At 59.9% G+C, this 20,059-nt stretch overlaps 2 protein-coding genes across 2 annotated transcripts; both read left to right on the top strand.

Moving 5' to 3' along the window:
- Positions 1-8,609: 8,609 nt before the first annotated feature.
- Positions 8,610-11,661, top strand: VOLCADRAFT_59957 (uncharacterized protein; the record flags this gene model as incomplete). The annotated part of the gene is made up of 7 exons (XM_002949893.1): positions 8,610-8,697; positions 8,774-8,844; positions 9,100-9,358; positions 9,695-9,949; positions 10,201-10,494; positions 10,823-10,971; positions 11,134-11,661. The coding sequence occupies 7 exons, from the start codon at positions 8,610-8,612 to the stop codon at positions 11,659-11,661; spliced, it is 1,644 nt and encodes a 547-aa protein (XP_002949939.1).
- A 2,563-nt stretch (positions 11,662-14,224) lies between these two features.
- Positions 14,225-19,467, top strand: VOLCADRAFT_90266 (uncharacterized protein; the record flags this gene model as incomplete). The annotated part of the gene is made up of 5 exons (XM_002949892.1): positions 14,225-14,350; positions 15,065-16,357; positions 16,888-17,369; positions 17,852-17,981; positions 19,441-19,467. The coding sequence occupies 5 exons, from the start codon at positions 14,225-14,227 to the stop codon at positions 19,465-19,467; spliced, it is 2,058 nt and encodes a 685-aa protein (XP_002949938.1).
- Between the last annotated feature and the right edge of the window lie 592 nt (positions 19,468-20,059).

Genomic DNA, 20,059 nt, shown 5'->3' with positions numbered 1-20,059 from the left:
GGAAGGACACCTCATACCGCCGCTGCATAACCCGGCGGAGCTGGACGTGGACAAATTACGGCAGCGGCAGCGGTACGGCGATGAAGCGACGGCAGAGGCGGCGGTGGGGGGCCCAGCGGCCGCGGCAGGGGAAGGTGGGAGTAAAGGCGGTGGTAGCGGTGGGGGGCCGGCGGCGGCGGCGGCGGTGCGCGCCGCAATGGATGTGCTGGTGGCGGCGGTGGAAGCAGCTGCGGCAGCGATGACGGGATCGGGGGCGGGGCCGGGGGCGGGGGCGGGTCAACAACTCCACGATCACGGTTTCCAGGTGCAGCACCAAGCCGGACAGCAGTACCAGCAGCAGCAACAGCAGTTGAGTGGTTTCAGTACGGATGGTACGGACGCCGCTTCGGCAGTGGCGGTGGAGGCTGCTGTCAAGGCCCTCAGCGATGCAGCCGCCGCCGGGGCCATGGCCGCTGCTGCCGCCGCCGCTGCCGCCGCCACAGGCGCCGCGCCGGGGAGTCCCGATTTCGGAGAAGCGGGCGGAGCGCCCGCAGTCCAGGCGGCGGTGGCGGCGGCAGCAGCGCTGTTGCTGCCGCCGCCGCAACCTGGCGGCACTGTGTCTCTCCCCGCAGACCGCACTTCCCGGCCGCTGGACAGCCCGGCAGCAGTGACGATGGCGGCCACCGATCCTGCTCTCAATCCAAATCTGAATCCAGATCCAGATCCAGGACTGCAAGAGCGCTCGCCGCCTGCCACGGCGGCGCTGACGCCGGCTCCTGCTGTACGGCAAACACTGCCGCTTCATCACGCGGACGGCGGCGGTGACGGTAGCGGTGGCGGCGGAGCTCCCGGGGATGCCGACGGAGCGTTAATGGGACCCCTGGCGGGGCTCCCGCCGCCGCCGTCGGCGCCGGTGGCTGCTTCTGCTGCTACTGCGAGAACGGATGAGCAAGTGTTGACGTCGGGAGATGTACGAGCAGCGGGCGGTAGCGGTATCTCTGTCGACGGCGGTGCAGGGCAGGTGGTAGGAGCTGCCGAAGAGGCTGCGGCGGTGGCGGCGGCGGCCGCAGCTGACGGCGGCGGCAGCAAGTACGGCTTTGACATCGGCAGGGGTGACGGCAGGGCTGGCGGCGACGAGGCGGAACCCTCCAGCTCCGCTTCCGCCTCCGCCTCCGCCTCCGCCTCCGCCTCCGCCTCCGCCTCCGTGTTCACCTCTAAGGCGGATTCCGGCGGTGTGTTGGGTCCAGGGGAGCTTCAAGTGCCTGGACCCATCCCCGACAACTGCATCAAGGTGTGCAGCCCGCCATCGGAGGAGGAGCAGGTACGTATGCGTGAGTATGCGTGAGTATGCGTGAGTATGTGTGTGTGTGGGGGGGTAAGATTGGCGTAAGAACGGGGTTAGGAACTTCATAATTGGAAGGCGCAGGGCTGGGAAAAAGGGGCGGGTGCCCTTAGGGGTGTTTTACCGCACCGCGTCTCAATGCCCTCCTTGCTGTTATAGATGACTCTTACTGGCCCGCACTACCACCTAGACCCAACAGTGGACGCCCTTCCGGCAGTTAATTTCTGAGTTTCTTGCATCACATGATTCCCTCCCCCCCCTTGCCTTCAAGAACGCCTTTTGTTCAGTTCTACTCTTGGTACACTCTTGCCCTGGCAGCAGCTTCACTCGCTCACGTGGTTCGTCTTCCCCCCCCCCCTTGGCCCCAACACCGACCCCAACACCGGCACCGGCACCGGCACCGACCTCCCCCCCGACCGCCCCGCAGGCCCTCACGGAGTCCCGGCTGCGAGCCGCCTTCCCGTTGCTGCCCTTCCACCGTGCGGATGCGGAGCTGGTTCGCCACCGGCGCTGCGTCTCCTGTGTGGTGGTGACGCGGCGTCTGGCGGAGCATCCCCCCCAGGACGAGGCGGTACGGGCCCGGATCATGAGGCTGCCGCAGCAGAGCATTGAGGAGGTGCTGACGTCGGGAGGGCAAGGGGGTGAGTAGGGAGGGGGGAGGAGGGGGGTACGGACGGACGTGCGTGCAGCGCGCGCGCGCGCGTGTGTGTGTGTGACGCGTGGGGTTGGGGAGAACGGGGAGGGGTCGGGTAATGCAGCCATGGGGGGGAAGGCAAGACGGAAGGCGCATGCTGGGTGCACTGGGTGCCTCTTTCCTTCCTTTGTTTTCCGGGTCAAGGGTTTCTACCATTTGGGTTCCGGTTTTCATTATAAGTATTTATTATTCATCTCCATCTCTCTGCTTTTATTGTTTGTTGAGAGAACCCCTTCGCCTTCCCCTTCGGTAAACATGTATTATCAACTTGCTCGGTCTTCATCGTGCACTGTTACAGTTACAGTTACAGTTACACTGCCCGCACAAATGCGGAGGGGTCCGTCAAAGCCGGGGGTCAAAGCCATGACTTTTCACCTCCTCCCCCCACCCTTACACTCTTGCCCTGGCAGCAGCTTCACTCGTTTGTGGTTCGTCTTTCCCCCCCCCCAGCCCACTTCGCACTGCCCGTCCCATGTCGACTGCCCCCAGATCCCTCAACCCCCAGCGTACTGGCGCAAGTGGTGTGCACCCTCAAACTGAGCCGCGATGGATCGCTGCACTGCGACCAAGTCCGGGGGATCACCGCGCACGACACCAAGAACGGCGTGCCCAGCAATGCAATCATTTTACAACTGTCCGCCATTGCTGACGACAACCCGCCGCCGCTACAGCCGCCGCCGCCGCCCCCCTGGTCGTCATCGCCTTCTTCGCTGCCGCCGCCGCCGTCGCCGCAGTCACCGTCATCATCTCCGTCATCATCATCATCATCGCCGTCGCCCCAGCCAAATGCTGTACAGGCTCTATCGGCGGCGGCACCGTCGGAGGGAACGGCAAGCGGCGGCGGCGGCGGCGGTGGTGGTGGGAGTGGTGCCGTACCACACGATTACGATGACCCTGCCGCGCCGCAGGGCGTTTTGGACACGTATGCCCTTGCTGTCGTACGAGGCGGTCCCGGCGGCGAGGTGTCGTACGTCATGGAAGGGATGTTGGCGCATTTTGGGGCGGACTTGCCGGACACAGTTCCCCGCTGTCTGCAGCACATGCTATCGGCGCCGGCAACAGCCCTGGCGGCTGGCTGTGACGGCCATCTCGTGTCGCTGCGGGAAACACTGTACGACGGCCTGCTGGATTCAACTCCGCCGTACGGCACGTGTCCGGCATACCTGCAGGACGCCCTTATGCAGAAGGCAACTGCAGCCGCTTCGGCGGCGGCTGGCGCTGCTGGTGGCACCGAGGTTGAATGCCGTAGCGCCCCCCCTAGCGCCGTGGCGGTGGTGGCGGGTGGCAGCACCGCCGTCGCAGCCCTGCAGGGGGTCGACGGGCGAAGCAGCAGCAGCGGCGGCGGCGGCGGCGGCGGCGGCGGCGGAGCTGTTCCAGGGGACAGTGAAGGCGACGTCAATGAAAGGAAAGGAGGAGGCGGAGGAGGAGACAGCGAAGGAGGAGAAGCGCACGGTAGGGCGGCTTCTGCGACAGCGGACTTAACCGACGTGACGAGGCATGGCGTCTCGGGCACATCCCCAACGCCGCCAGTGGCTCCGTCAAGGAGGCGGCTGGCACGGCGGCAACGGCAAGGGCGGCCGCAGCGCAGCCGGCGATGGCGGCGGCGTGATGATGCACTGGCGGTGGCGGTGGCGGTGGCGGGCCCTGTGTCCGATGGTGGCGGCGGGCTGAGGACACGGAGGGAGGAGGACGAGGAAGAGCAGCTGCCGGGGCAGCAGCAGCAGTATTACCACCAACACCACCACCAAGACGAATACCAACAAGAACAGCAACAGCAACCGGAGCAAACATTGGAGCAACAATCCCGGACAGGAATGGTGCAGGAATGCCTTCTGGGGCCTTCGGGGGTTGCGTCGAACGACGGTACGGAAACAACGTCCAGGGGCGGCGGCGAGGGCGGCGGCGAGGGCGGCCGCAGCGTTAGCGATCAGTCGGGCTTTTGTAGCTGGGCTAGCAATACCGGCGGCGGTGGCGGCGGTGGCGGCAGCGGCGGCGGACGGGTTGAGGACGCAGTGGCGGAGGCGGTGGCGGAGGCGGTGGCGGAGGCGGAGGCGGAAGTAGGAGCGGGACCTCATCACGTCACATCAGAGCAGCTTTCCAAGAGGCATCGCAACCCAAGTGACCAGCAACAGCATGCAGCAATAGCAGCAATAGCAGCACTAGATGAAACGGGCGCATGCAATGCGGATGTTCCGCTCGAGTATGGTGACTCTGACGTGCTGTACGACAGCGGTGATGTGTGTGATGACGAGTGCGAAAGTAGAGAGTACGTCGAGTGGCCGGGGGACTTTAGCCTGGAGGTAGGGGAGGAGGGGCCTGGTGGGGAGGGGGTGCAGGGGGGGGAGGAGGGGGAGGAGGAGCGGGTAAAAGGACCGGACCAACAACAAGTCCGACAATACGGGGAGGCGCAGAAGAAGGAGCGAGACGCGACACATTCGGAGATCCAGCATCCGCAGGATGGCGACCCGCTGCCACAGCAGCAGTTGCAGGAGGAGGGGGAGAAGGAGGAGGGGGAGAAGGAGGAGGGGGAGAAGGAGGAGGGGGAGGTGGTGGCGGCGGTGGCAGCAGTGACAGTGGTGGATGCCGCGGCGGGGGCACGGGAGGAGGGGGACGGGGGTTTCAGGGTTGCCGGAGAAGCTGCGCGCAATCGGACTACTGCGACCAAGACAGCAACGACGGGTACGACAAGTACGATAACAAACACGACTATCTCGGTGGACTGGACGGGTTGGGCGTCTACGTCCCACACGTCCGGGCCGTGTGCACCGGATCCGCCGGTGACGTCATCATTGGTGAGGCTGGTGTACGGGTGATGTAGAAAAAGCGTAGCCGTTATGTAGCCGTTATGTAGCCGTTATGGCGCCGCTGTAAGAATCGCTTCATGCGTGCGGTGATATTTGGGGGGGAGGGGGGGGGGGGTCCCGATCGCGAGTTTGCACACGGCGCGCGTGGTCCATGTGCGGGTATGTGTGCTGTGGGGGGCCTGTCCCGGCGGGAGGTGCCGCGTGGGGGGGGATGGGTTTTTGCCTGTTTCGCCTGCCTCCCTCGGCATCCCCGGCATCCAAACACAGCCTCGCTTACTCGCTTCTCCCTCATCTCCACCTCCACCTCCACCTCCACCTCCACCTCCACCTCCACCTCCACCTCCACCTCCACCTCCACCTCCACCTCCACCTCCACCTCCACCTCCACCTCCACCTCCACCTCCACCTCCACCTCCACCTCCACCTCCACCTCCACCTCCACCTCCACCTCCACCCGCCCCGCCTCGGTTGACAGTCCTATCGCCGACTCGGCCGTGCACCTTCCTTCCCCCGCTACCCCAGGCAGTAGCTTCCCCCTTGGACGGCTGTAGCCGACCGGTGAACGCCTTGGAGCTGGCGGGGGCTGCAGCGGTGGTGGCGCGGGGAAACTGCAGCTTTATAACCAAGGTACAGCACATGCAGGATGCAGGTAAGGTGGTGACTACCAAGCTGGCGAGTAGGGAGGGGGGGGAGGAGGGGAGGGAGCGACGAACCACGAACCCGAGTGAAGCTGCTGCCAAGGAAACCCTAAGAAGCAGGACTGACCAGTAGGCGGTTTTGAAGGAACCGACCTCGGGGTGATCTAATGGTAATGATGACGACCGCGGAAACCTACCTACCTACCCACCCACCTAGGGGGGAAGGGAGGGAGGGAAAGACGAACCACACACGATAGGGAGGGAGGGAGGGAGGGAGGGAATTTAATATAAAAGGAGTACATCGCCTATGTCGTGAGTTCTATAGATGTCCGTCCATCCCTTTGTGGTGGAGCGTTGTTTTACACAAGTTACAAGTTCTCCGCACACACACGTGCGGGGGTGTCCGTGAAAGCCTGGGGGGGGCCCATGGGCGGTAAATCGTTTTTAGTGCGGTTACGTGGTGGACCATCATCGTCCTTCTGAGATCCTCGTCCGCTTGAGCACGAAGCGCTTTAGAACAACGTGCCGGGTCTCCCAGACTTCTATATGTGTGTAGTAGGTTGTCAAGTTGCCCTGAGAGACAGAGAGAGAGAGAGAGAGAGAATGTGTGTGCGTGTGTGTGTGTGTGTGTGTGTGTGTGTGCATGTGCATGTGCATGTGCCTGCCGCAGCGATTGCTAGGTAGAAACACAGGAGACAACGAACCGACCTCGTTCCACATGGAACGGTAACAGCTAGACGAGCCTAGCTAGAGAAAGGAAGCCGTCATACCCGGCGGGGGCGTCGACATCTGCTTTCGACATCTTTTTGCTCTCCTGGGGAAAGATTGCTCGAAGAAGACAATAAACGTTTTTTGTACCCCGACGACGGCGCTGTTGACAGTTTCCAATAATAGCTCCCCACTCCGTACTGCTGAACACATTTGGTGCTGCTCCGAAATCCACTAAATTGCCCCGGGCAGGCGCGGCGGCGGTTGTCGTGATCAATCTCATGCACCCCACGGAGCTCATTAGTATGGCCCCGGATGAATCGGGATTCCAGCCAGACATTCCGGCAGTGCTCATTACCGGACGTGACGGCAGGCGGCTGTTGCGCGTCATCGACGCCGCTGCCGCCTCCAGCGGCGTCGGTGGTAGCGGGGTCATGCCACTGGTTGTGTCGTTGTCGCGTCTGCCACCGCCCTTGGTGTCGCGAGCAACAAGGATGGCGGTGGCGGAGAAAGCCGCTGCCGCCGGAGGCGGTGGCGGCGGTGGCGGCGGCGCCGCCGCCGCCGGCACCTGCGCTGCGCGGCCGCGTGCCGCTGAAAGCGGCGGCGGCAGCGGCGGTAGCGGCGGCAGCTCCTCCTCGTCTATTAGCACTCGTTTGGATTTGCTGGTTCCCGGAGGCTCACACAACTTCTTGATGATCAATGTGCTGAGTCGGGGTCGAACACTGCAGCAGCTGTTCGAGGAAGTGCTTCAGGACGGACGTGCGGTGTTGCTGCTGCAGCAGCTGGCGCAGAGGAATGCTCGGCAGGTGCTGGCGCAGATAGAACAATGGCGACAGCTCATGGCCATGGAACGAGAAAGACAGCAACAACAGCAACGACAACTTCAACTACAACTACAACAACAGCAGCAGCAGCAGCAGCACAAGCAACGGCAACAAGGGCAAATGCCTTGAAGGGTTGCCGCTGCTGAAGGGGTTGTTAGGGGGCTGTAGCTAGGTGCGAATCCGCACCAAGGACGCCGACGTTCCCGCAGCATTGGAAAAGTACGCATGCCGTACTGCAGGGCATTTGAACTGTATTGCGTCTGACGTGTATGTGCTGAATGTATTAAAAGCCAGTTGAAGGTCGAGGAGTCGACGGTGCTAATCTATGTGGATATTTTCGCCGCGGTTTTGACCCAGAAGAGCCATTGGAGTAGACGTGGCGATGGCGGTGTTGATGCTGATGACGTTGATGATGTTGATGTTGGCACAGCGCTAGGCTTGGCGGATGGTGACGGGTCCTATGTGTGCATGTGCGGATGATTGCCGGGAGGAAGAGAGAGAGTGAGAGCAAGCGGGGGCGGGCGGGCGGGCGGGCATACACAGCGTGTACACAGAGCGTAGTACCGTGTGTATGTGTGTGTCGTATTCGTGTATTCGTATGTGTCGTACAAAAGGTTCCCACTCACACGAACGGAGGCTGTGTGGGTAGGGGGCATAGTAACGGCAGGACGAAGCGCCCCGAAGGGCCGCAAGGGGGTTCCGGGGAATAAGTGTACGATTCCGGTCAGTGGACGACACGTCCCTCTCACGCCCTCACGAAGACTCGCCGTCGGGGGCAAGCGGGGGAAGACATATAGCGTCATTGCGACTTCTGAGGTGATGTGGGAGTGTCCGTAATCCGACGGAACGGAAGATAGCTGTATATTGTGTTTGCTGCTAGCGCTTGAGTGGGATGGCTGTTGTAAGGGAGTTGGGAGGTTTGCGGAAAAAGGAGGGGATGGTAGGGTTGCAGGCAGGCCGAGGTGTCGCGGCAGTCCAGCTAGGCTGAGAGGAGGACGTGAAGGAGGAGGGGAGAAGAGGGCACGCAATAGTTCGTGAGTGTAGAACCGGGCCCACCCGTCTTTCCACGGATCCGCGTCGATCCATGTGCAGTTAAAAAGCGTGTTGGATTTCATCTGGAGAGATGGGACGCCTTGCGATTCTTATTAATACACTGTGAGGTAATGTGCAGTGTACTGTTCGAATGTGACAATCGTAAGCAGGCCGTCGTAAGCAGACGCAACAGGTATGGCAAGGGCAATGGGAAAAGCCTGACGAGGCACCGAGGGGCGATGCTGTACTCTGCTTTCTTTCCTGAAGAGTGTGGCCAAGCAGCTGCGTGTCTGCGGAAGATGAGATAAACACCATGATTTGCAGATGTGGACCGCCTACGCATTCGGTTTGAACAAATTCATGATACCTGGCGCTTGGGGATTTGGAAGACCGCAATTTAACCAGAATGGCGGTTGTGGCTCCAACGGTTGTGGCCTCCCGCTCTTTTCCGTTGCGCTGGCATTTTGCTCTGATAGCTTCTTGAAATGATACACACAACGATTTTCGTTGAAATGTAAAGGGAAAGCGCAGGGTGATGTAGCCGACGGGCAATTCTTCACCCAGCAGTTCATGTATTGCCGGAAGAAAATGACAGCCTCGCAACCCAAGTGGTTTACGCCTCTCAGGCTCCTAGGCATCTTCTGTTTGACAAACCTGGTGGTTTACCTTGACCGAGGTGCGTTGTGTGCCTGAAAGACATCGGAAGCTCTCGAAATTGGTCGAGAGCTCACACGGCATGTAATTGGTTGCAGGCCTCATCGCTAGCAATGGAGTTAACGGCTCGCCTCGAACTGAGGAAAACCCAAGCGGAACTGGCATCCAGGTCCGTCTTCCATTGTCTCCTCAAACGCTGACCCGTTGTGCGTCCGGCCACATATGGCCGCGCGGAATTTCATAGAAACATTGTCAAACGTGTTATCATAAGGAGATCCTCCCAAGCTCTCTCTTTTCAACGCCAATTAAACCACTACTCGTCGAAACCCGCACCTCCCCCCTCACTGCCCCTCCTTAAAATCTCACCACCACACTGAAACGTCCCCCGCATCCCCCGACCTCCATCCTCCCATTCCCGCAACAGGGCGATTTCAATTTATCATACTTCGCGGATGGTCTGCTGCCAGCTATCTTCATGGTGGGACTCCTCCTAAGCTCCCCGGTGTTTGCGGAAGCGGTCAAGCACTGCAGCGCCTTCCGCATGTTGGGCTGGGGCATGGCAGTATGGTCCGCGGCTGTGGTGGCCTGCGGGGCAGCGCCCAACTTTGGTTGCCTCCTGGCGGCTCGTGCGTTTGTGGGGGTGGGGGAGGCGTCCTTCGTCGCGCTGGCTGCACCGTTTATCGGTACGTGGAAGTGTGGGCGAGGAAAATAGACGAGAGGCGGCGTTGGGGGAAAAGGGGGTTCCAAATAAATATTGCCGGCTTGACGAATGAAACAATTACTGCAGAAAAACCCGTGAAGCTAGTATCGCGATTTTTTAAGCGGTGTTGTTAGACCATCTGTTGACTCCTTGCTTGCCTTGGATTGAATTGATCAAGACCCACCCTTGTCTCTTCTTCCCGCCCTCCTCTTCTTTTTCCCCTCGGTATTTATTTCCTTAACTTTTGTACATATGTACGTATGTATGTAGGTACATATATTATTTCCCCCTCCTCCCCCTCCTGGCCTCTCCTCCCCAGACGACTTCGCGCCTGCCGCCCAGAAGACTCGCTGGTTCGCCGCCTTCTACCTGTGCATTCCCGTGGGCTTCGCTGCGGGCTACATCTTCGGAGGGCTGGTCAGCGCCGTGACCACTTGGCGCTGGGCCTTTGTGTGCGAGGGGCTGGCGATGGTGCCCTTCGTGGTGTTCGTGTTGACTGCGCAACCGCTGAGTCTGAAGGGCTCGGAACCGGCGGGTGCGAGACGGGTATCGGCGGTGGGGAAGAGGGAAAAGGGTTTTTGGCGAGGGGGGTGGGGAAGGGGTGTGTGAAATACACTCGGTCGGTGCCCCAGCACGGTAAAAACATTGTTGCCGGTGACTTTCGGTTTTTACGTCGATGACCCAAATCGTGCCATTCAAAACACATACTGGCCAGCCTGCCTTCCCCCTCCGCTCACTTTACATACATACATATCTACAATCATGACAAACACCCGGTCCCTTTCGTTACCCGACCCGACCCGCACCGCTTCCCCCCAAAAGGAGGTCATCACCGCTCCCAGCACTACGACCGCCGCAGCTGGCGAGATGTCGTACGGGAGTTCCTTGCTGACGTGGCCACCGTGTGTCGACAGCGCGTGTGGGTTTCGGTTTGCATCGCCTACACCGCCTACGTGGCTGTGCTGGGTGTGTATGCGTACTGGGGCCCCAAGGCCGGCAGGGCGCTGTTCTTCGGTGCGGACGACTCGGGAGGCTCCGCAGATCTGGTGTTTGGCGGCGTGACGGTGATTACGGGGGTGGTTGGCTCGGTGGCTGGAGGACTGGCGCTGGACAAGATGGGTGAGTGGCGGTGGAGGCCCCGAGCTCAGAGCATTGTAAAACTGCCGCAATGGTTCAAAGCAATGATGGGAACTGCTTTTTAAGAAGCTGGGAGGGGGAGGTGGAGGGGGGGACTGTTAGAGGGGGGAAGGAGGGGAGGAGGCAATGCATGCGGTGTGATGGGAAATTCTAAAACCCGGAAAGGGGGGGAAAGGGAGGTGTTATTGCCAACTACCACTACCTCCCCCGCCTTCCCGCCACATCTCCCCAACCTCCAACATAGTTCCCCGCCCGCCCCACCCCCCACACACGCAGCCAACCCACTCATCCCTTCCCCCCCACCCGACAGGCTCCACCCTTCGTAACGCCAACCTGCTATGTGGTGTATCCACTTTGGCGGGGTGCTGCTTCCTGCTGCTGGCCTTCACCACTTCGCGAACCTTCGCGGCCTTCATGGGGGTGTTCGCGCTGGGGCAGCTGGTCATATTCCTGCTGCAAGTGGGTGGTGATGGGAGCGGTGTTGGGAGCTACAGATGTGTGTGGGTTTGGGGGATGGGGGGATTGTAATCCAAAAGTCATCCAAATCCCCACTCTAAAACTCCAGCCCCCCCTTCTCCCCCCCCCCCTCCCCCCCGACCCAGTACACACACACGGATCCAGGCCCCCGTGGCGGCCACGGGTATGTGGTGTGTTCCCCCGGAGTTGCGGCCCCTGGGCGCCTCCCTCACCACCGTGTCCATACACCTGCTGGGAGACGTGCCCTCGCCCCCCTTGGTGGGGCTCCTGCAGACCCGCCTAGCCGCGGGTAAGGACCCTGGGCAGGCCGCTCAGCAGTGGCGGATATCCCTCAGCGTGTGCACGCTGCTGCTGCTGCTGAGTGGGGGCATGTTTCTGCTGGCCGCGGCACAGTCCGGGCCCGGGTCGGATTTTCGGGATCAACCGCCGCAGCCGCAGCAGGTGGGCAGGGCGGGGGAAGGGGGCGGGGGAGAGGAGGAGGGTGGGGAGGGGTGTGGGAGTGGTATAGGGAGGAGAGGGAGCGGGTGTGGGGAAGGAGTGAGGGGGGTGGCTGTGGGAGTGGGAGGGGGGGAAGGGGAGGGGGGTCTGGATGGGCGGCCGCTCTTAGGGGAGAGGGAAGGGAGGGTTAGCAGTAGCAGCCGGTTTAGCGGCGTGGAAGATCTTAGCGAGTAGGCAGAGGCAGCGTGAGGGGGGAAAGTGTAAATGCGGCTGCGTGAGGGGTTGGGGGGTTGGGGGAGGGTAATGTTTTTGCGGCTGTTGACGAGAGACCGTTTCGTGCTTTGCGTCGTATCGTCGTAAGGAGATGCCGTATACATGTTCCACTACTACTTTACGCGTGTTCGAATTTTGTAAAGAAACGACGCGACGGTCTCTCTCTACGCGGAACACTCTACAAAAAGTGGCCAACCGGTTTTTTGATATGGCGGTTGTTTGCGCCACTGTTTGCGTCATATCACCGATGGTGGTGGTTGAAGGTGGTGCTGGTGCAGGTACACTACCAGAGCATTAATTCTTTATGTGGCAAAAGTTTGTGCAGGAGGAGGAGGTGGGGAGAAGGGTGTTCGCTGGGCATCAAACTATGTTGTCGGCGCGGCTGTGGTGTGTGTATGGCGGTATGCGACCACCACTTGCACCAGATTATTGCGGCGCTTGCTGAACTTTGTGGATTTCTAGAGTCTGCGCAATTGCTGCACCCGGACCAGGTCCCGTCATGACCCGGATCCGGATCCGGAGCGTCAGATTCGAATCTTAATCGTTTGTGTGTCTCTCTCCAACCCCCATCTCAACATCCGTAATTACGATCCGCTGATTACGATCGCACGGCAAGGCGCACCTGCTCAGCATGGCGGCTGTGCGTGATTTCGACATACATACATACATATATCCATCTACCTTTCATCTCACCCACTTTCTGATACTGTATTGCCCGGCTGTCCTGCTTTCATATCTCAATAGCAAACAAGCTTGCACACACAAACAAACATATGCACGCATGCATGCGAGAAACTCCTTTCTATTTTGACTTCTCTTTGGTTGTTTTCTAATTGCGCACCGCCAGCTGGTGCATTACGTTTGTAAAGCGGGGCAGGGCGCCGCCGATGACCTTTTTCTTACCAGGAAAATCTTCCTAACGGCTGGTTCGTTGTCATTTTGCCAAAAATCCTCCTCAGGTGGAGAAAAATGTGACGAATCTGCAAAAATCTTTGGTAATCCAAGGCGTGTGGAGTCCGCTAATTGCCGCTTTCACCTAAAAATGACAGGCAGATAGAACGAAAGAAGACGAAGGAAAGCCTTCTAGCTGCATCTAACGCTTTCCATAGCCTCTAATTCGTTCGCGCAGACAGTAGATTAGGCAGCTTTGGAGGATTTTCTCTAGCAACCGAATTAAAAGTGCTTCAGCAGCCGTAGCTGGGGCACGGCAGCCGCACTTCGCGGATTCGCCAGGCAGAAGCGAGTAGCCAGGGCCCCGCTCCTCCTTACCCTAGATACCTGAACGGCTCGATTGCGGCGCTTGCATAGGCGGCATGGCGCCTGGGCAAAGCGAGCCACACGAGCAAGCATGACAATGCGAACGGTTGAGCCGAGGAGCGTAAGAGTCTCAGAAGAAGGAATTGCATGACAGCAAGCAGGAAAGGTTCAGTATCTCCTCCCATAGGATTGTCAGCGAGCAGCAGGTCCTCAGCACAAGATGCACATTTCGGCAAGCGCCTGTAGGCCGGGCAATATGCAGCTCCTTAAATGGGAAACTATGTCTTATCGATAGAAGTCCTGTACATTTGTTATACGTTGAAACGCCTTGTAGATCATGCAAACCGTGTCTACGGCGACCTTCTTGTCCGGCGCGTCGCAGCTGTGCGGTGGAGGGTAGATCAAAGCAATTACAACTTTTAAGACGAAGGGGCATAAGAGCTCACCATATTTCAGCATGCTTCGGTGCACCCGGGCCCTCTGGGCTTACGTAAATCTGACGTACCGTGTTTTCGCGTCGGAGAGCCCTCCCGCGCTGAAACCTGGCGATGCTCTATATCCTGCTACAATGTTGAGCTTGTTATATTGCTCAAGAGCTAAGCTGGCCTATGTTTCTGAAACAGTGGCCGTTCTTCCCCTTGCCTCCAATTTGGCATCGGCTTAGTGTGCTTTTCCCTAATCAAGGTCCTAGACGGCATTGCCGCTGCAATTGCCTGGTGGAGAGGAATTCACATGCATTGCGAGCTTCATAGTGCTTACGGCTCATCCTTAGGCATCATGCTCTTTCCGCCCAACTGCTTCAAATGAGTACTGTTTACATATAGGTTCATAAGAGGCTTTCCTCAAGCTTCACTGAGTTCCGTAAAGTTTCTCGGACCGGCTGGGCGCCTACGTGGACTGTCGCATCAGCGGGTAAGCAAGATGTCCTTTGATCGCGGCCTTGTATCCGTATGAACCAAATTGAGGATTAGGCGTCGGTTCTGGGCGCAATGTGGCGCCTGCGTTTTTGGCGAGTTTCAGTGAGTTTACCTTTAGGTCGTGAAGATTGCTGTCGCCAGCAGTGCATAAGGGAAAATCCAAAATAAAGGACAATTCAGGCAGGATTGTTGGAGACGCTGGACTTGATGTTCGTTACAGGTACATGGCGGAGCGCAGGGCGGGTGGTCCGGCAGGGGCACACCAGGCAGCCACAGCTGCTATAGCCTGGCAGCAGGTCTTAAATGGAGTCAGCAGCGCAGGCTTGGTTGCATCCGGCAACAGAGTACCCATGGCTGCGCCCGAGCTGGGCCAGGTGGTCGCGCTCGCCGCGCCACGGGCAGCCTTTCCCGCAGCAACAACCCAGAGGCATCAGTTTGGTTCAGCTGGGCGTGCCGCGCTTCATATGGCTCGACAGGTGAGGCCGGACCAGCTGCAGTTCGCTGGCGCACTTGAGACACAGGTCCTGCAGATATATCAGCTGGGCCTGAACGACCCCACCTACAGCACAGCATCCCTTTATCAGCATAACCCGCATCACCACCACCAACAACAACAGCATTACCAGCAGCAACAACAACAACAGCAGCAGCAGCAGCAGCAGGTTTTGCAGCATAGGCAGCGCGCACAAGTTATGGCCGCGGTTCCCGTCGCGCTAGGGCACGCCGGCGCCTTCCTCGAGGCGCATCAACTTCTGGTTCCGCCGCCCCTCACCGCGGGGTCCCATGTGGTCATGGATGCAATAGCCAACCCGCTGGCTTCGGGGGTGGCGCAAGCTGTGGCCGTGGGCTCACTCGCCCAGCACATTCAGCCTGTAGTGCACCCGGCAGCCGCGGCGGCCGCCCTCGCTGCTGCCGAAATTCAGCAGCAGCAGCAGCAGCAGCAGCAGCAGCAGCAGCAGCAACAACAACATCAATATCAATATCAGCGGAGACGACAGCGGTTAAGTCAGGCAGTTTTTCAACAGCAGCAGCAGCAACAACAACAACTGCAACTGCAGATGTTACAGCAGCAGATACAACACCAGCAGCAGCAGCAGCAGCTCGCCCTCCAGCAGCAGCACCAGCCAGCCATTGCCCCCGCGCAGCCCGTCGTCGCGCAATCGGCCCATATCCAATCGCTGCACCAGCAGCACCAGCACCAGCATGAACAGCAGCAGCGGCAGCAGCAGCAGCAGCAGGTCCTCATACAATCGCAACGGCACCGAGTTGCACGGGCCATCCGGCCGCTCTCCTCCGCCGCCATCCTGGGGGCCCCCCCGGCGTCCGCCCCTCTCTCAACCGCCGCCGCCATCCCCGCCGGCTGCGACTCCGCACCCTCGCACTCCTTCAGCTCACCTGTACGGCTACACCACTTATCTGGCGGCAGCAACACTTCAGGCTCCTCACCCGCACAGCATCACAGCGCTACCTGCGCCGTAACAGCCACCGCCCTGGTTGCTTCCGCAGCCGCAGCCGGCGGCGGCGGCGGCGGCGGTGGCGGTGATAGCTCCGCCACTGAGTTTTGCGAGGATCTGTTTGACATTTGCGACGGCGGCAGCTCTGACGGCGTCGACGCCTCTGACAACGAGTACGTCAGTCCTAACCACCCCATTAGTGAGGAGGCGTCCTCCTGGGCCTCACTGACAGCCGGCCTGCTGGCGAGGATTATGGGGGAGCTGGCGGCCGCCGGGGCGCTGCTGGCGCTGGCGCCGGCGCTGCGCCGCGTTTGCCGCCACTGGCGCAGCGTCGTGGACGTGCACCTGGAGTCCCTCTCCCCCAACGTCATGAAGGTCCGCGCCATCACCACCCGGTTCGCCTCCCTTCGCGCGCTTCACCTCGACCGCTGTGCAAACATCCGCAACAGGGACTTGCTCGTGCTGTCGCGCGCCCCGGCCGCGCAGCACCTGCATACTCTCACCCTGGGTGACGACCGCGCCCGACCCTGGGTCAGCAATCGGGGCCTTGCCTCCGTTTGTCGCATCACTTCCCTCACACGACTTATACTCCGGGACTGCCTGTCCCTCACCAACCGGGGCCTCGCGCCGTTGAGCTCGTTGACGGGCCTAACGTGCCTGTCACTGCGCGGATGCAGAAAGTTGACGAATCAGGGAATAGAGGCACTTCGCGGGTTGCAGCACTTGCAGCATCTGTCGTTGTACGGCGTGGTACGGCTGTCGGACAAGGGCCTTGTGCCGCTGGCGGCGTTGCCGGCGCTGCGGACGTTGGAGCTTGGTTATACGCGTGTTCGAGATGAGGGGCTGGGTCATGTGGCGGTGCGACTCGGGGGGTTGCGCGCGCTTGTGTTGGTGCGGGAGGAGGTTACGGACGCGGGTGTACGGCAGCTGTCATCGCTGAGCGGTCTTACGCGGCTGGTGCTCCGTGACACTGTTGAGGCCACCGGGGAGACCTTGGCGGTGTTGCTGCCCGCGCTGAAGGAGCTGCAGGTGCGGGAGGAGGAGGGGGGGGGAGAGGGGCAAGGGAGGAGGAAGGGGGGAAGGGGGGAGGGAGGGGCGCGGAGGTGTTGGCGAATGAGAAGGGATAAGGGGGGTTTGGGTTTAGGGTTTTATTCAATAATATTATGATTGTTTAATGTATTATTGTTATCATTATTATTATTATTATTGTTGTTGTTATTATCATCATCAATGATAATGTTGACGATGATGACGATGATGTAACAGCAACACGCGGCCCAGCCTTTTTTTCATTTCGACCTGTCCAGGTCAGTCCAAAGGGGATTTCACACCCCTAGTCGTGCCGTGTCGTGTGCTGCTGTAGTGGTGTGGGACCAGGTTCCACAGAGATTGTCCTCCATTACCGCATTCGTTCCTCTTCCCCACCCGCCTCCTGTTCACTTAACTTTCACAATGTACTTCCCTCCCCTCCTTCTCTCCTCCCCAACCCCCTCCTCTCTTCCCCTCCCCCCTTCTCACCTCCCCTCCCCCCTGCCCCTCCTGACTTCCCTGGGGTAAAGGTTCTGGACTTGCAACGCAACTGGTCCTTCAACAACATGCAGCTAGCCCGCTGCCTCCCCCAGCTGGTGTCGGCCCCCGCCCTGGCCTCCCTGGACTTGCGCGCCACCTGGGTGGGCGAGGAGGGCATAGCCGCATTGGCACGCATCCCCTCCTTGCGGCGCCTGGCACTCAGTCCCCAACACGAGCATTGGTCCAAGTACCTGAACCTGCTGCCGCAGCTGCACCAGCTGACGGCGCTCGTACTCAGGAACCTGCCGTCATTGCCTTACCAACTGGTCGAGGCACTGGCGGGTCTGCCGGGGTTGAGGGAGTTGGATGTTTCGGAGCCGCCGCCGGCGGTGGAAGGTACGGCAGCAGCGGGGGGTTGGGCGGCGGCGGCAGCGGCGACGGCGGCAGTGGTCGCGGCAAAGGAGCCGCTGCGGCCGTACACGGTAGCGGCGCTGGCCCGGCTGCGGGCGCTGCGGCACCTAGATTTGTCCAGGTGTGATGGGGTGTGTGTATGTATGTATGTATGTATGTATGTATGTATGTTATGTATGTATGTATGTATGTATGTATGTATGTATGTATGTATGTATGTATGTGTGTGTGTGGATCATAAAGAAGGAGGCCTTGGTGGCGGGCGTGTGTGAATGTGCGTTTTATTACTGTTGTTGTTATTGTTATCGTTGTTGCTGTTGTTGTTGTTGGTGGTTGCCCCAAATGGTGGACCAGATCCTGCGCCCGCGGGGTCACACTGCTTTCCACAACAACGCATTCCTGATTCACATTTTCCCTCATTCACGTAATTATCCCCCTGCCCATTCCCCGGGCTTCACTCGCTCGTGGTTTGTCTTTTCCCCCCTCCCCCCTCCCCCCTCCCTCCCGTGGGTCGTCTTACACCACCCCCCACCCCATCCTCCCTTGGAAACCGCCGGTTTCCTCACCGCCTCTGGCCGCCTCTGGCCCCCTCTTTGGCTTCAGGCGCAACCTGTTGCCCGATCAGGCTCTCTTCCTGGCCATGTGTATGCCCTCCCTGGAGCGGCTCATTGCGATCCACTGCCCCCTGCCGCCCTCGGCGGTGACCCGGCTGTGGCAGCAGCGGCCCCAGCTGGTAGTGGTGGCGGGGAGCGGCATCGGGGCCATGCACTGCCTCCTGAACATGCAGCAGCAACAGCAGCAACAGCAACAGCAGCAGATAAAACAAGGGCAGCAGCAGCAACAAGGGCGGGTGCAGGGGCAAGTGCTGCAGCAGCAGCAGCAACAACAAGGGGTACGGCAGTCGCAGCCCCCACAGCCGCAGGGGCAACAGGGCCCAGCCGGCCAGGCAGTCGGCGGCTCGGTGCCGGCACTGGCGGAGAGCTGTCCGCTGCCCCCCCTGGACGATGCGGACGGCTTTTTCGGGCCGTAAGTGTCCCTTTGAACCCCGTGTATGTATGTATGTATGTATGTATGTATGTATGTATGTATGTATGTATGTATGTATGTATGTGTGTGTCTCGGACGTTGAGGTGTATGAGGAGGGGGTTCGCCGCGCGAAAGTGCGCTTTCCTTTTTTTTTTGAAGGGGGAAGACGGGGGGAAATTCAGGGGGGCCGCCGCCGCCGCCCCCGAACGGTTTGTATGCGCCGGCATCGCGGCCACCGGCGCAGTTGTAGTTTTTAGGTTTTGGATGTGACCGCTTCGCCGCTCTCGGGAGATCGGGGGGAGGGGGTTGTTGGAGTACCGGACGGGGTTTGATGGGGGAACCTCGGTTTGTCGTTTGCGGTGCATGGGAGTGTGAAGGGTTGTGTGTATCTAGGGGTACGTGGAGTGGGGGGCTCCACCCAGCCCAACCCAACAAGGAGGTGTGTGGGGTGGGTGGGTGGGTGGGTGGGTGGGGGGATTAACATTAAGTTGGAGGTGATGGAAGGCGGGGCGAGATCCGCAGGTGTATGTGCGCGCGGGGGCTGAGTGTACGAATGAAAGCGGTCGTACATGTCTTGTAACATTAAGAGTGCAATTGAAATCTGCGATGCTGGAAGGAGATGAGGAGGATGGAGATGATGTTGGTTGCTACGTCAAACACTCAAGCTACTAACTAACTAACTAACGGACCAAGGCCGAATGGAGCGGCATATGTGTAGGTGTGTATATGTATGTGTGGGGCGGGGGGGTAGAGGAAGGGGGAAGGGTTAGGGCGACAAAAGCGTTCGCGGTGGAATGTCGGTGGGGGGGGAGGGAAGGGGGAGTGGAAAGTTCATAGCAGAGAAGGGAGTGGGGGGAATGGGGTTGGGTGTACGGCTCATACCCTGCCCTGAAGGACTGCCTTTCGGGGCCCCGCACACTCTGATGAAGCTGGCAGTGGCTGCATTGGGCCCGCTCCCCCCCCCCCTTTGGCTCCTCCCCCGGGGCATAAAGAATCCGCCATCTGATGCCTGTCTGTCTGTCTGTCTGTGTGTCCGGACCTTCCGGGACGTCAGGGGGATGGAGGATGGAGCTGTGGCCGGGGTGTGTGTTCTGCTGTCTCGTTCCGCTTGTACGGCACACGCCGCGTGCCTCTCCCCCTCCCCACCCCCTGGGATCCATCCCTAGAGTGAGAGGTCGCAATGGACCGATTAGGAGAGGCTGAAGCTCCGACCTGCCAATCTGTTTAGCTTCTTCCCCCTGCCCTATCGCGCGGCGGCACACAGGAAAGCAAAATAAACACGACAAATATGATAACAAATTGACAACACGAGCAGCATTTGCTAGGTATGTTGTTCGCTGGAAGAAATGCCAACGTGCGGGCGTGGGCGGGAAGCGTATGCTTAGTAATAAACTGCATTTCGCAATTTCGCCGTACATGGTGCACATTCATGGTTGTGGGGGTGCGTTGTAGCTCTGTATGTATGTATGTATGTGTGGAGGTGTGTGTGCGGAGGTGTGTGTGTGGTGGGTGGGGGTTTGGTTACAAGTATCTGCCCGGGCCGGATTCTTTGGTGAAAGTGTTGGAGGCGCTGGAGGGCGGCGCATAGGAAGAAGAAGAAAGAAGAACTGACGTGGCTGTGGTCGAGAGGTATTTGGGGGCATGTTGGTGAGGTGCTGTGTTTTGGTTCCCCCCGGCCCCCCCCCTCCCCGGGGGGGAAAGGGGAGGGAACTTAGGGGCCATGGGGCATGTGGCCGAGGGAAGGGGGCGCCGCCCAGGGCGCAGTATGTACGTATGTATGTATGT

The sequence above is a fragment of the Volvox carteri genome, assembly GCF_000143455.1.
Source record: "Volvox carteri f. nagariensis unplaced genomic scaffold VOLCAscaffold_16, whole genome shotgun sequence".
Taxonomy (NCBI): domain Eukaryota; kingdom Viridiplantae; phylum Chlorophyta; class Chlorophyceae; order Chlamydomonadales; family Volvocaceae; genus Volvox; species Volvox carteri.
Note: the sequence above shows the minus strand (reverse complement) of the source record. Positions and strands in the feature narration are given on the sequence as shown.